Raw genomic sequence first — 13,246 nt, 5'->3', positions numbered from 1 at the left:
AATTCAAACCAATTCATTATAAGTCAGTGCAGCATAATATATCCAAGCAGCTACCTGTTGAAATGCACATTATTTTATTTTAGTAACTTTTATTTCTTCTTTATATTACAATTAGAGTATTACATTTTTAAATCATATATGTAGACAGGTTGCATTAGATTGAACCATATGATTTGTTGATATTCAACTGTATTTTTTACCTGCAAACATGGCAATTTCAATCTCATGAGAGACTCAAAGTCATGATTCCAGCTCATGTTATCTGTGAGTTTCGTCACCAGTTGGCAAAGCAGCCATTAGAAAATATGTGTTATATACACTGAAGGTTCTATGACAAAAAGAAAGAAAATACCTGAGGCAGCGGAAATAGCTCAGCTGGGAGCGCATTAGACTGAAGAAAACATGTTATAGGGAAGGGGTGCTGGTCCTGACAAGAGGCTCATGTCCACCCCCTGTGGGCCTATGGCCTTGAGCAGGTCTCTTTACCCATCTGTGCCTCAGTTTCTGCGTCTGTACAATGGGCCTGTCATCTTGGAATCAAGAGGAGCAAATGAGAAGATAGATTTGAAAGTTCTGCATAAAGATTACACAGTGACCTTGCCACGTGGCAGAGGAAGTGTTACAAAGTCTGCACAGCAGTGGAACAAGCAGTTGTCCCCGTACAGTAATAAAATTAGACAACTCCCTCAGATCCGATGTACAAATAAAGCCAGAGGGAGTAAGGACCTAAACGTGGAAAATAAAACTGTTAAAACAGTTAGAATACAGCAAATGCAAAAGAGTGTGAATTCTGGGGAGCAAGTACACGGGTATTTTTTATATTATCCTTTATATGTATTTATGGGGGTTTTCCCTATTAAATTTTAAAAGAAGTAGAAAATAACAAAAACTGTGGTGCAGTAGGGGTGGCGGACTTATTATTAAATTGTAACTAATTTAAGCCTCCCAGGGGTGTCCCCAGGGACTGGGCGTGGGGGCGCCCCAGTCTCCGAAAGCTCATACCCCTGCACACACACCCCCAAGTCCAACTACACCCTGATGTGTGTCTCGAAACAAAGTTCCCAGAACCGGGAAAGTGCAAAAACGACTCTGTGGGCCTGTTCTCCTCAGAACCGCAAAATCAATTTTGACCGGGAGAAGGGCCTGGTGGAAGTGATCATCGAGAACTTGTCGGAGGCCGACAAAGGGTCGTACACAGCTCAGCTCCAGGACGGAAAAGCCAAAAACCAGATCACCCTGACTCTCGTGGATGACGGTCAGCCGCGCCCCACCACCCCGCGCGTCTGTCCCCCACCTCGGCCCAGCTGTCAGCTCCGCGGCCCGCTGAGCGCGCCCCTCGTCCTCCGTCCTCCAGTGTCCCCCCTCGGGGTCCAATGTCCCCCCGCTGGACTTGCGCTCCTCCCAGCTCACGCCACTTCCTCCCTCTGTGTTCACAGATTTTGACAAACTTCTGAGGAAGGCGGACGCTAAGAGAAGAGACTGGAAGAGAAAACAGGGTAAGGGCTGCTGAGGTGAAGTTCAGTCGCATGCCTTGGCCACCGGCCAGTGCTGGGGACCCCCTGCCCTCCTGGGCCCCGCGGGGAGGTCCGCTGCAATGCGATGCAGTTCTGTCCCCCTGCCAGAACAAAACTGCACTTGCCGGACCCTGAGAGTGACAGCCTCCTTCAATGTCGCACCCGAAGCCCCTCCCTGCCTCGCCCAGTCCCCGCCCTAGTGGGGGCAGTGTCCCAGGGCCAGTGGCCGTTAGCTACCACCTGCCTGGCTGGCTCCCCCAGTGTGGCCACCAGGGGGCGCCCTGGCCAGGCCCGATGGCGCGCGCGTTTGTCTGCACACGCAGGTCCGTATTTCGAGAAGCCTTTGCAGTGGAGGGTCACGGAGGACTGCCAAGTGCTGCTGACCTGCAAGGCAAGTCCCCGCCCTGCCCCCAGCCCAGCCCCAGGCCCAGTGGGGTGGGGCCTGTGGCTTGTCCCCAAGCCCAGTGGCTCTCCCTACCCACCCCAGCCCCCAAATTCCATCCCCTGTGCTTGGCTGAACCCACAAGTGGAAAGTGGTCCCAGGAGACTGTGTTTAACCTGAAAAGCAAGCCCACCCTCGCAGAGCCCAGGGGCCAGGATTAGTGTGAGCTGGATCAGCCTCGAGCTAGATCCCAGTGGCTCCGGAAGGGGCTCAGGGGTCTGGAGGGGTGTCCCTGTATTTATCATTAGCCGTGGCAGACACTGCGTATTATTTTATTTCATCTGCCTCGCACTCATCTGTGAGACAGGCACTATTATCCCCACTTTGTGGGTGAGAAAACAAGTGGGAGAAATAGCTCAAGACCCCACGTTAAGAGGGACAGCCCAGGTTTTCACCATACCTGTCTGGCTCCAAAGCCCGAGGTCCTTCTCAGGGCCCTCCAGCCTCTTTAGATAACTGGGGAGGGACGGGGTGGGGTAGGTGCCCCCCCAGAAGCACATTCCTTCAGTAAACACAAAGTGGCTCCTATGCGCCAGACTCTGTGTGGGGCACCAGGCAGACAGAGACAAAGTGGCCTCGTGGTCCTCTGAGAGCCCATGGTCCAATCAAGACCATTGGAAAACAGCCTGTCTCATGCTTGATCTAGATATGCACAGGAAATTGATTAATCATGATGGGGGAGCACACTAGGGTGCTTCAAGGAAGGCTTCCTGGAGGCGGTGACATTTAACTGAGTGGTTAAGAAGTGTAGACATTTACCAAAAAAATGGGTAGGGCAGGGATCAAGAGGCAGTGGAAACACTATTAGCAAACGTTCAGGGTCCAGAAGCCAGCGGAGGGGACATACGAAGTGAGGAAGGAGGGTGTGCATTTGTGTATGTTCTTACTTTTAAAAAATGAAAGTCTAAGAGAGTCTCCTCATTCCCCACCTTCCTCAGGTGACCAACACCAAGAACGAGACCCGCTTTCAGTGGTTCTTCCAGAGGATGGAGGTGCCAGAAGCTCAGTACGACCCGCAGACGGGAGAAGGACTTCTCCGCATCGAAGAGGTAAGTGCAGCCCCAGCTCCAGGGCTCACACTCTCCGTCAGCTGCGAGCCGGCAGTGCCAGGAGCCCGGGGCCGGGAGTAGGGAGCGGGGCCAAGACTAGAGTGTGCTCAGTGAGATACTCACCCTGGGCCCAAAATGGAAGGGGCACCAAAAAACTCAGTCATCTGGGAGGCCAAAGCAGGAGGATTGCTCAAGTCAGGAGTTGTAGACCAGCCTGAGCAACAGCGAAACCCCATCTCTACTAAAAATAGAAAGAAATTAGCTGGACAACTAAAAATATATAGGAAAAATTAGCCAGATGTGTGGTGGCGCATGCCTGTAGTCCCAGCTACTTGGGAGGCTGAGGCAGGAGGATTGCTTGAGCCCAGGAGTTTGAGGTTGCTGTGAGCTAGACTGATGCCACGGCACTCTAGCCTGGGCAACAGAGCAAGACTCTGTCTCAAAAAAAAAAAAAAAAAATTCAGTCATGAAGATTAATAATATTTATGCAATATTTTTAAAAAATCAAAATTAATACAAAATAGACCAGGAAAAAATAGCAACATTTTCAATAGAAACAGAATCAGTATTATTGATTTTGCTTTTTGCTTGGGCTGCAGTCCTGGCCCTGCCAATGACTGGGCAGGCTTGGGCTAGTCACTGTCCCTCTCGGACCTCAGCTTTCATCCGTAGCATGGGTGGGTGGGAAGGGATGCTGTCCCCATGCCTCCTTCGTGCCCCCAACAGTCTAGGATTTAGGACGGGAAGGATGTGTCCATGTGAGGCAGGTCTGGGCAGAACAAAGCAGGCCTGGAGCCCAGTTCTCCCGCCCAAGTGCCCCCCACGGCCTTCGGAGGAATGTGGCCTGGTTAAGAGAGAAACCCAAGGCTCGCTCTTAGACGTCAGTATTTCCCTGCCCCACTGCTGGTGTCTGTGGCCTCACTGGGTGTCAGGGAGACTGCAGCAAACATCGGTCTTCTCCCAAATCCTGGCCGGGACGATACCAAGTTGGCCTTTGTCACCACCCTGCAAGCTCCATGAACAGGGCGTGGCAATAAGTAGGTGCTTAACAGTTATGGGTTTCTGGCCTTAACTGAAGCGCGGGAAGGTGGAAAGGGTAAAAAAAAAAAAAAAAAAAAATTTAAACAAAAATAGTTATGGGGTTTTATCATCCATGCCATCAGTGCGAACTTTCTGGCTTCCAAAGGGGTTCCCTCTCTTGACCCTCACAGCAGCTGTTGCACGTAGGCAGGGCGAGGGTTGTGCCACTATTTGACAGATGAGTACACTGAGGCTCGGAGGGTTTCGGTGAGAAGACACAAGCCTGGCAAGCGGGGTCAGAAGCCACTGTGATGACCCGCCCTGGGTTCAGCTGGTATTTGGAGCCTTCATCGTATGGGAGGCAGGAAGGGGGACATAGGAGAGGACTGTTCCGATCCCCAGGTTAAGAGCTGCCTCTGCCTTGGATCCTGCCCCAAACCCACTCTGTGGAGACGGTCCAGGGGGGAAGGCAGATATTAACGTTACTCCCAGGCCTGAGGGAGGGGCCAGGTAATGAGAGGTCACTTTCGTCTCCAGGCCTCGCCTTAAAAGCACAGCCCAAGTTCTTGCTTTGCTGAGTGTTAGTTCAGATTTAATTTTGGACTGACAAATGTGTGTCAGGAAGGACCCTCTTGTCCTAGGCAAAAGAAAACTCACTTCCTTCTGGGGACGTGTGGAGGGCAGAGGTGTCCCTCCATCCAGGGCCCCGGGGGCAGTGAAGGGTGTGCCAGGCTCAGACGTGCTCTCCAAGGAGGGCTCTCTGTGTCGTGCCCACAACAGCTGTCAGTGAATCCAGGTGGGGGGGAGGGGTGCCTGTTTCTGCCCTGAACTTCCCCCGCCCCACCCCTTGCCCAGCCCAGACAGGCCCTGAGCTAGGAATCAAAGGGCTCTGGCGCTGGAAGGAGCCTGAGGGATCCCCCAGCCCAGAGCAGCAAACCAGGCCCAGGGAGGAGAAGGGCCTTGTCTGGGGTCACTCAGAGAGTTGGGGACAGGCCTGGGTCTCCTGATCGGCTGCCCATCGCTCCCCAGAAGCCATGCTGACACTTCCATCTCTCATCCTTCCCTCCAGTTTTCCAAAGACGACAGGGGAGTTTATAGAGCGGTGGTTTCTGACAATCGAGGGGAGGACGACACCATACTGGACCTCACGGGTGAAGGTAGGAGCTGGCAATGGAGAGATGGGCCAGGAGGGCTATAGATGCAACCCCAGGGTAAGATTACGGGATCCCCATGTCACTTGGGGAAATAGAGGCACAGAGAGGTTAAGTCACTTGCCCATGGCTGCACAGCTAGTTAGTGACAGGGGCCCAGTCTGTGTGACCCTGGACACCCGTGTATACTGCAATATGTCACAGTGAGCTCAGGCTTGGAGCCCCAAAGCCTGAGTTCATCTCTGCCCACAGTGGGCCCAGGCTCTGCAGGGTGCTGGTTGGCTCAGCCTGTAAGAGAATTGGCAGGTTGGCCTGTCCATCCTCCACCCATGGTGTCCCCTGGCCCTCCCATTGCTGAGTGCCCGAGCCATGGGAGTCATCCTGCAGAGCTCCCTGTGCCCCAGCCCTTTCCACGGCCGTCCCCATCCTAGACATCCCTGGGGAAGCCCCGCACCCGCTGACCATCCTCTCTGTCCCCCGGCAGCCCTGGATGCCGTCTTCGCCGAGCTGGGCAGGATTGGAGGTAAGTCAGCCCTGCCCTGCTGCCAAGGAGCGCCAAGGGGCCTCCCACCGGCCTTGGCTACCAGGGGTGGGTTTAGTGTCCAACCTCAGAGACTAGAGAGAAGCTCCTGCTTCCTCACAGCTTGGCATCCCCCGCCTCCCCCCGCGGCGCCCCCTGGGCAGGGGCGAGTGGGCTGGCCCAAAACATAGTGCCTCAGGGAAGACTCACCCTTCTCTGTCTCCCCAGCCCTCTCTGCAACCCCGCTGAAAATCCAGGGCACCGAGGAAGGAATCCGGATCTTCAGCAAGGTCAAGTACTACAACGTGGAGTACATGAAAACCACCTGGTTCCACAAGTAGGTCGGCCTTGCCCGGAGCCCAGCCAGGCTGGAGGGCATCCAGCGCCTGCCCATGGGGTTCCCCTCCTGCCCCCCAGCGGAGCCCGGTCCCAGGGTGGGCGCTGGCAGAGAGGAGAGTCTCTGCTGTCCCACCGTACACAGGAATTGGGAGAGGGATCAGCCGTTGGGGGAACAGGAGGGCTTTGCTGAAATCTCCCAGGGAAGGTGGGAACATTGGTGGGAGGACCATTTTTCCAGAATCTCTGTGGCCACAGCAGCAGCATGGTCTCAGAGCAGCACCTGGGAACTGGGGGCGAGAGGGACGGGGGAGCGAAGAAGCAGACAGTCCAGTGGGCCACAGGGCCCCGTGGGCCTCTGCAGCCTTAGCTAACCCAGGCAGCCAGGCCCCGGGGAAAGGGGCAGGCAGAGGGACTGCAGGGCTGATGACTGACTGAGGGCCAGGGCCCAAGGCAGGATGGTTAAGGTGTCCACAGAGACTCAGCCAGGAGCTAAGTGACGCCAGGTGGTGAGAGAGCAGTGCCACTCGTCACGTGCACGCCTCAGCCCCGTGGAGCACACATTGCCACACCCACTCTGCGGAAAGGCGAGACTGCCTTGGCCGAGTTTGTCAAATGAGTGAGAGCAAGGCCGGGGGGAATTTCAGGACAATGGGCTCCTTCCCTAGCCAGAGTTTCTGAGCCCTGTGACTAAGCACAGAAGTGTCACCTCTGCAACACAGCACTGGGGACACAAGCCAGTGTCTCCAGGAATGAAATTGAGGCAAAGAGGGGACAGAGTTTTAAACGTATGTGGTTTCTAAAGGATAGGGGAGAGGGATGTGGGAGGAAACCCCGGGAGGGTTTAAGATGAGAAGAATGAAGAGGTGAGGCAGTGGCTCCTGAGGGCCGGGGACGTGGTGGGCACTGACCCTGGAGCACCATTTCCTCGGGGTCCCAGCCTGCAGGACACGTCACACACGCAGGCTCAGCACTGGCACATAGCTGCTGCGCCACAGGATTTGCTGAACAAGGGAATGAACGGAGGGTTGAATGATGAATGAAGTGACAGGTATTCATGGAGGGTCTCGTGGGTGGCCACCACCCTCGGCCCACAGAGCTGGAAACAAAGCCCCAGGAGGGGAGTCTGGGGCAGGGGTGTCTGTCCACGGCACACAGCGGCCTTAACCACTTCTCCTCCCTCGTGTTCAGGGACAAGCGCCTAGAGAGCGGCGATCGCATAAGGGCAGGCACCACCCTGGATGACATCTGGCTCCACATCCTGGACCCCAAAGACTCAGACAAGGGCAAATACACTCTGGAAATTGCTGCCGGGAAGGAAGCCCGGCAGCTCTCTACGGATCTCTCAGGGCAAGGTGACCGACGGCCTGTCTGTTTGCAAAGTCCCATGGTCTTTTGGGGGACTCCTGTCTCCCCACCCAAACCTGGCACTGCCCCAGGAGAACAATGGAATGGAATGGGAGGAGAGTGGAAGACAGGGCTAAGCCCCATCCCTGGGGTCACCCTGCCCCTGGGGTCCCACAGCAGAGACCCTGATGTTCCCTCCCCCTTTGTCCTTCTTGCAGCTTTTGACGACGCCCTGGCTGAACACCAGAGACTGAAGTAAGTTTCCTCTGCGTTTCTCGTTTCTCGCTGTGCATCACAGGCCCCTCTGGGGTGTGGCATGAACTGAGCCCCTTGCCCGGAGCCCCAGCCGGCTCCACCTTTCCCTCGGCACCCCCTCCCCCCACCTGGCAGGACTGTCCTTTAACAAATGGAACATCACACCTCGTTCCCATCTCTGTTTTTCAGAGCCCTGGCCATCATCGAGAAGAGTGAGTCTGCTGCCGTTTCCACTGTTTGTCTCTGAGTTTGGGGTGCACTTCCCGGAGCTCCAGTCTCGGGGCAGGCTGCTGAAGGCCCTGTTCCCCAGGGGGGCTGTGGGGCTCTGGGCTCTCACGGAGCTGCCAGGGAGACCTGGGCAGGACAGATGAGGAGTGTGAGGGATCGTGGGTGTGGAAGCACCCAGCAGGGGTACATGGCACCACTGGTGGGACCCCGAAGACAGGGGACAGAGAGGAACGAGACTGGTGGCCTTCCTAAGCGAGCTGTGGGCAGGGGATGACTAGAGCTGAGGCTGTCGGGGTGTTGGGGCCGCATCGAATCCAGGATGAAGCCCAAACCCAGGGGGACGTGGCTGGCCCCTGGGCTGCTGGGGGAGCCATGACCAGTCAACAGCCAGGGTTTGTCCCATTCGCCAGGCCCCTGCCCAGGTCTAAAGGGCGCGGGGACAGGGGCCTGGCTCTCTGGCCTCTCTGGCCCAGCAGATGAGAAGCGGGGATTTCAGTGTGGGAAAGACGCGCAACGCAGCCCAGCAGCCCCTGCCAGCCTGGCCACCAGGAGACAGGACAACTGAGAAACTGATGAGAGAACCAACATGCTGCCAGCTTGGGGCCATTTGTGGGAGGGTGTAATTCACCCTGCATGGCATCAATGCCCCCAAATATCCCCACTTGACAGGAAGTGCGGGCCTCCAGTTCATAACTAGTCTGGAAGGGGCAATCGGGAGGTCTCAGTGGCCGCGCAGTGAGAAGCCCTTGCTGGGCGGCAGCGGGGGGGCTTTGTAGAGTGAACACAGCCCGAGACCACCCTCAGTCCGCTCAGGCCAGGAAGAGGCTCTCAGGCCACCAATCTAATCATTTGCCCGACGAGAACATCCCCTCCCGTCCTGGAGGGCTGGTGAAAATTCCTGCCCACAACAGTACCCATCCGTGGGGCTTTCCCTGCCCAATTCGGGGCCCTGCTCCCGTTTCATGCATTGGACAGACGCCACCACCTCGGGCTCTATGCTCTTCTCCCATCCAAGGTCTAGGCCACCCTTTTATTCCCACAGCCTCACTACAGATCAAGGACTTACCGGCTTTCTGCTCAAGGATTTACAACCACACTGTCTTCCCACCCACCCCCAGTGGCCGTCAGGTCCCTCACTTGACCAGAGTCAAAGGGTCCCAAAAGCTTCAGTCCCATTTTTCCTGACCCCCTCTTGGCTCACTCCTTTAGCGGTTGGTCACACCTCCTGTGCGGATTTTGCCAGTTTAAGTCTCAAAGCAATGCACTTACCTGCTTTCCCGGTTCTGGAGGGCAGCGGCCCCTCACAGCCACCTCCTGGTCCCACCAATCATAACAGTAACCTCAAATGAGTGGCAGAAACACATTAGTCCTATATCTGCTACTGCTGAGTACAAGGAATCGTGGCATATGATCTTAAAGATTTCTATCCAAAATGATGAAAATGGGAAAAAAGCCTTGCTCAAAAATAAATCTCAATTCTGTGAAAACCTGCGTCTGGGAAGCAGCTGGCAGGAAAACACTCACCGCTGGGGTTTCCTATTTCTTCCAGACCGTGCCAAAGTGGTGAGGGGTCTGCCGGACGTGGCCACGATCATGGAGGACAAGGTACTGACGCCCTGGCCCATGGCCAGCAGCCCCGTGCTCTGTCCCCCCCATGCATCCATCACAGATCATGAAACAATGTAGCACTGAGGATTCGAGAGCCACAGAATGGCTGTTTGGCCAAAGGGACTGGATCTGCCAGAGTTTGGCCCAGTGACCCACCTCGCTGATCGCATGTGCTGTACGGGAGAGCCTCTGTGCCTGGTGTCAGGCCCAGGGGGCGCTCAGCCACTCAGCTCTACCCCACCTCTCTAGACAGCCCTGGCTGTCACAGACTTCTGTCTGTGAACTTCAGTTTCTGCAGGAGTTCTACCGGATGATCCCTAAAATCCCGTCTAGGGCTGAAATAATGCAAGTCTAATATTCTCCAAAATGGCAGCTAACATTTTTATGGTGCCTACTTTGTGCCAGGTGCTGTTCCATATTTTAGCTTATTTAACCAGCAAGGAAGGCAACCATGTGGAATAGGTTTTATTTATTACTAGTCACACTTTATAGCTGAGGAAACAGAGACCCAGAGTGGGTAAGGGACTCACCTAAGGTCACAGCACTTGAAGGGACAGAGCTGAGATTCACAGCCAGGCAGCCCAACTCCAGAGCCCACATGTTTAATCATTACACTATATTGTTTTGCGTTAGAGCTTGTCCTGGAATTTTCAAACTCAATTCATCAATGTTTGTACTAAAGCGACAATCTTAGACAATCTTACTTGCATAGCAAAGTCACAATGCCACACACGACAAAAAGCAATAAAGCAGAGTGCAGGCCGTTCTCGGACAGATAATCGTGAGAGTAATAACGACCTGAAAGTCTAACTCGTAAGTATTCCTGTCGCGAGGCTGAGGAAGAAGAACGTGGGGTTAAGGTAAAATGTCTCTCCCCTTTATGGGTTATAGCTAAATACACATCATAAATTTATCACAAGGAACGACCTGTACTGGGAGCTCCCTGGGGGTGTGGAGGTGGATGCCAAGTTCAGGTTACAAGGAGGTGAGACTGAGTGTTCTCTTCCTGTCCATTGAAACAGACCCTGTGCCTCACCTGCGTCATCTCAGGAGACCCCACCCCTGAAATCTCTTGGCTGAAGAATGACCAGCCTGTCACCTTCCTTGACCGCTACCACATGGAGGTGAGGGGGACGGAGGTCACCATCACCATTCAGAAGGTCAACAGCGAGGACAGCGGGCGCTATGGTGTCTTCGTCAAGAACAAGTATGGCTCCGAGACGGGCCAGGTCACCATCAGTGTGTTCAAGCACGGGGATGAGCCGAAGGAGCTGAAGTCGATGTGACAGCGTGCGTGTCCAGGCACAGCCTGAGGGCTGGTCTCCGTGGACCAGTGGGGCCAACCAGTGGGTCACAGCCTGGCACAGGCCACGGGGGCAGGGCAGAGGGAGGGGACGGGGGTAACCCAGGATGTGAGGGTGGGGGTGGGGTGGACACACCAAAGTGGAGAAGAAAGATCTTGATGGGGTCCTAAGAGGCCTCCAGGAAAGTGGGGTGAGCATTGGACTTGCAACAGGGGACCTAGATGTGCTGGGGTGGCTGCTGGCACCTGGTAGGGTAGGGGCCACATATGCTGCTAAACACTATGACTCCCCTCCACGTGGGATTACCTGATCCCAGATGTCAGCAGTGCTGAGTTGGTGAGCCCTGCCATAAACTGATGTATCACACCCCTCTTTAGGATACTGTAGTTTCAATTCACATAAGCTCAGCAGACATTCATTTGAAGTCTAGCACGGGCCAGGCCGAGGCTGGCACTGGGAATGCAACGGTAAATAACATGCAGGCCCTGCCCACAGAGAGGTCTCAGTGCAGCAGGAGGGACAGTCCTGGGTGCAAGTGACTCCAGGACAAGGCAGCAGATGATAAAGATTGTGAAACAGGTCTAAGTGAAGTGCCACCAGTGGTCAGAGGAGGGAGACAGAGAGTCGTCCCAAGAGGGAGAGGTGGGGCTTCGAAACACCTTCACGCAATTGGCAGAATTGGTGTTGGGCCCTGAGAAGTGAGTCGATTTGGCAGTGTAATGGCAGGAGGAGGTTCCAGGAGCAGAGCAGGTGGTAGCAAAGGCAGGGAGGAGGGTGAGGCTGCCTGGGTGGCCGTGGGGGCCGGGCTCGGAGTTGATGAGCTTCAGGGCTTCCTCCAGCACGGGGCCTCTGCCTGGCGTGACAGCTACTGGTTGGCCTTGCTTGATGGATCTCAGTACAGAGCTGGGCATGTCTCCGCCCTCCAATTACCTTCTTTTTAAAAATACAATGGGGAGGGATTATAAAATTTTAGATGCTTGCGGTAAAATTTTGGAAAACCCTGGAAATTATAAAGGAGAAAATAAAAGTACTCTACACTCCCAACACCAGGAAGTAATACCTGCCTCTGATTTCTAAAATGACTCTGAACTGAAGGATAAAATGAGTCACTCCTGCATCCACCACCTCCGCGTGCATCAAGGCGTGCTGGGTAACACGTCCCCCAGCGGCCCGTGTCCCAGGCTACGTGGCGCAGCCAGGCCAGGCCAGGCCCTCAGTGAGACTCCCGACCAGAGTCTGGGGAACCGTGCAGGTCTTGGAGGCAAACGTCCCTGGCTGCCACCCGCTCTCTGTGTGATCTTACACAATACTTTCCTTTTCTCTGGGCCTCAGTTTCCCATCTGTAAAACCAGAAGGCCAAAAGATCATTTTGATCTTCAGCTGACACTGAAGATTTTTTTATGACTTCCCAGAGCTCCATTCTCCCATGCTTTTCTCTGCCCATGGATATGTAGTAAATAAAAAGAATCCATCACAGCCCACCCTCCCATTCCCATACTTCCAGTCTCAGAAGAAGGTCTTGGCTGGTTCCATGTGTCAATGAAAATGTCACAAATTTCAATGAAAACGGGAAAACCTGTTGGCCCTGAGGGAACGTGGTGTGAGCGCCCCCTGTCGGTGCAGAGTGCACTTACGCTTTAAGAAGAAGCTACAAGCAGCGAATCATGGGGCTGGGGATGTTGTGAGCTTCGAGACTGGTGACAAGCCAGTGTGGGAGCAGGAGCAAGAGCTCTGCTGCATTAGAGTCCTCAGCATATTAATCGTAGGTATGTTTTTAATTCCTGGTCTGATAATTCCAATATCCTGGCATATCTGAGTCTGGATCTGATGCTTGCTCTATCTCTTCAAACTGTGTTTTTGCCTTTTAGTGTGCCTTGTAATTTATTGTTGAAATGCAGACATGGCATTCCAGGTAAAAGGAACTGCAGCAAATAGGCCTTTAGGGATGTGGTGGTGAGGTGTTGGGAGAAGGGAATGTTCTATAGTCCGTGATTAGGTCTCAGTCTTGCATGAGCCTGTGCCCCGGACTGTGAACTTCACAAGTGCTTCTCAGCCTTTTTCTTTTTTTCACCCCTTCAGGTGGGACAGGAAGACTAGGAGCCTGGGGTTGGGCCATTTCCCTTCCCCCAGGGTAGGGTTAGACTTTGGTAAAACCCCATCAGATTAGGCTCTGATAAAATAGTTTCTCCTAGATCAGGCTTTGTTAAGAAGAATAGAATGCTCCGGTGTATTTCAAAATGATTCTTTTTATCCTCCCCCTGCTAGAAGCCAGAGAGGGTTTTTGTTTGGTTTTTTTTTTTTTGGTCTTAAATTTATTCTTTTTTTTTTTTTTTTTTGAGACAGAGTCTCACTGTGTTGCCCAGGCTAGAGTGAGTGCCATGGCATCAGCCTAGCTCACAGCAACCTCAAACTCCTGAGCTCAAGGGATCCTCCTGCCTCAGCCTCCCGAGTAGCTGGGACTACAGGCATGCA

At 54.2% G+C, this 13,246-nt stretch overlaps 1 protein-coding gene across 1 annotated transcript in view; it reads left to right on the top strand.

Moving 5' to 3' along the window:
- The window catches only part of MYOM3 (myomesin 3), a 52,636-nt gene extending 40,800 nt beyond the window's left edge, over nucleotides 1-11,836 (top strand). Inside the window, exons 26-37 of the mRNA XM_069479546.1 lie at nucleotides 1,111-1,255; nucleotides 1,437-1,496; nucleotides 1,838-1,905; nucleotides 2,895-3,005; nucleotides 5,095-5,182; nucleotides 5,661-5,699; nucleotides 5,925-6,033; nucleotides 7,224-7,387; nucleotides 7,598-7,634; nucleotides 7,824-7,846; nucleotides 9,412-9,467; nucleotides 10,493-11,836. Coding sequence (XP_069335647.1) covers nucleotides 1,111-1,255; nucleotides 1,437-1,496; nucleotides 1,838-1,905; nucleotides 2,895-3,005; nucleotides 5,095-5,182; nucleotides 5,661-5,699; nucleotides 5,925-6,033; nucleotides 7,224-7,387; nucleotides 7,598-7,634; nucleotides 7,824-7,846; nucleotides 9,412-9,467; nucleotides 10,493-10,756 — 1,164 coding nt within the window. The 3' untranslated portion in view covers nucleotides 10,757-11,836. The remainder of the gene's footprint in view (nucleotides 1-1,110; nucleotides 1,256-1,436; nucleotides 1,497-1,837; nucleotides 1,906-2,894; nucleotides 3,006-5,094; nucleotides 5,183-5,660; nucleotides 5,700-5,924; nucleotides 6,034-7,223; nucleotides 7,388-7,597; nucleotides 7,635-7,823; nucleotides 7,847-9,411; nucleotides 9,468-10,492) is intronic.
- Nucleotides 11,837-13,246: the final 1,410 nt, after the last annotated feature.

This window comes from Eulemur rufifrons, chromosome 8 (assembly GCF_041146395.1).
Source record: "Eulemur rufifrons isolate Redbay chromosome 8, OSU_ERuf_1, whole genome shotgun sequence".
Taxonomy (NCBI): Eukaryota; Metazoa; Chordata; class Mammalia; order Primates; family Lemuridae; genus Eulemur; species Eulemur rufifrons.
The sequence above is the reverse complement of the archived record's forward strand: the minus strand, read 5'-3'. Positions and strand labels throughout refer to the sequence as shown.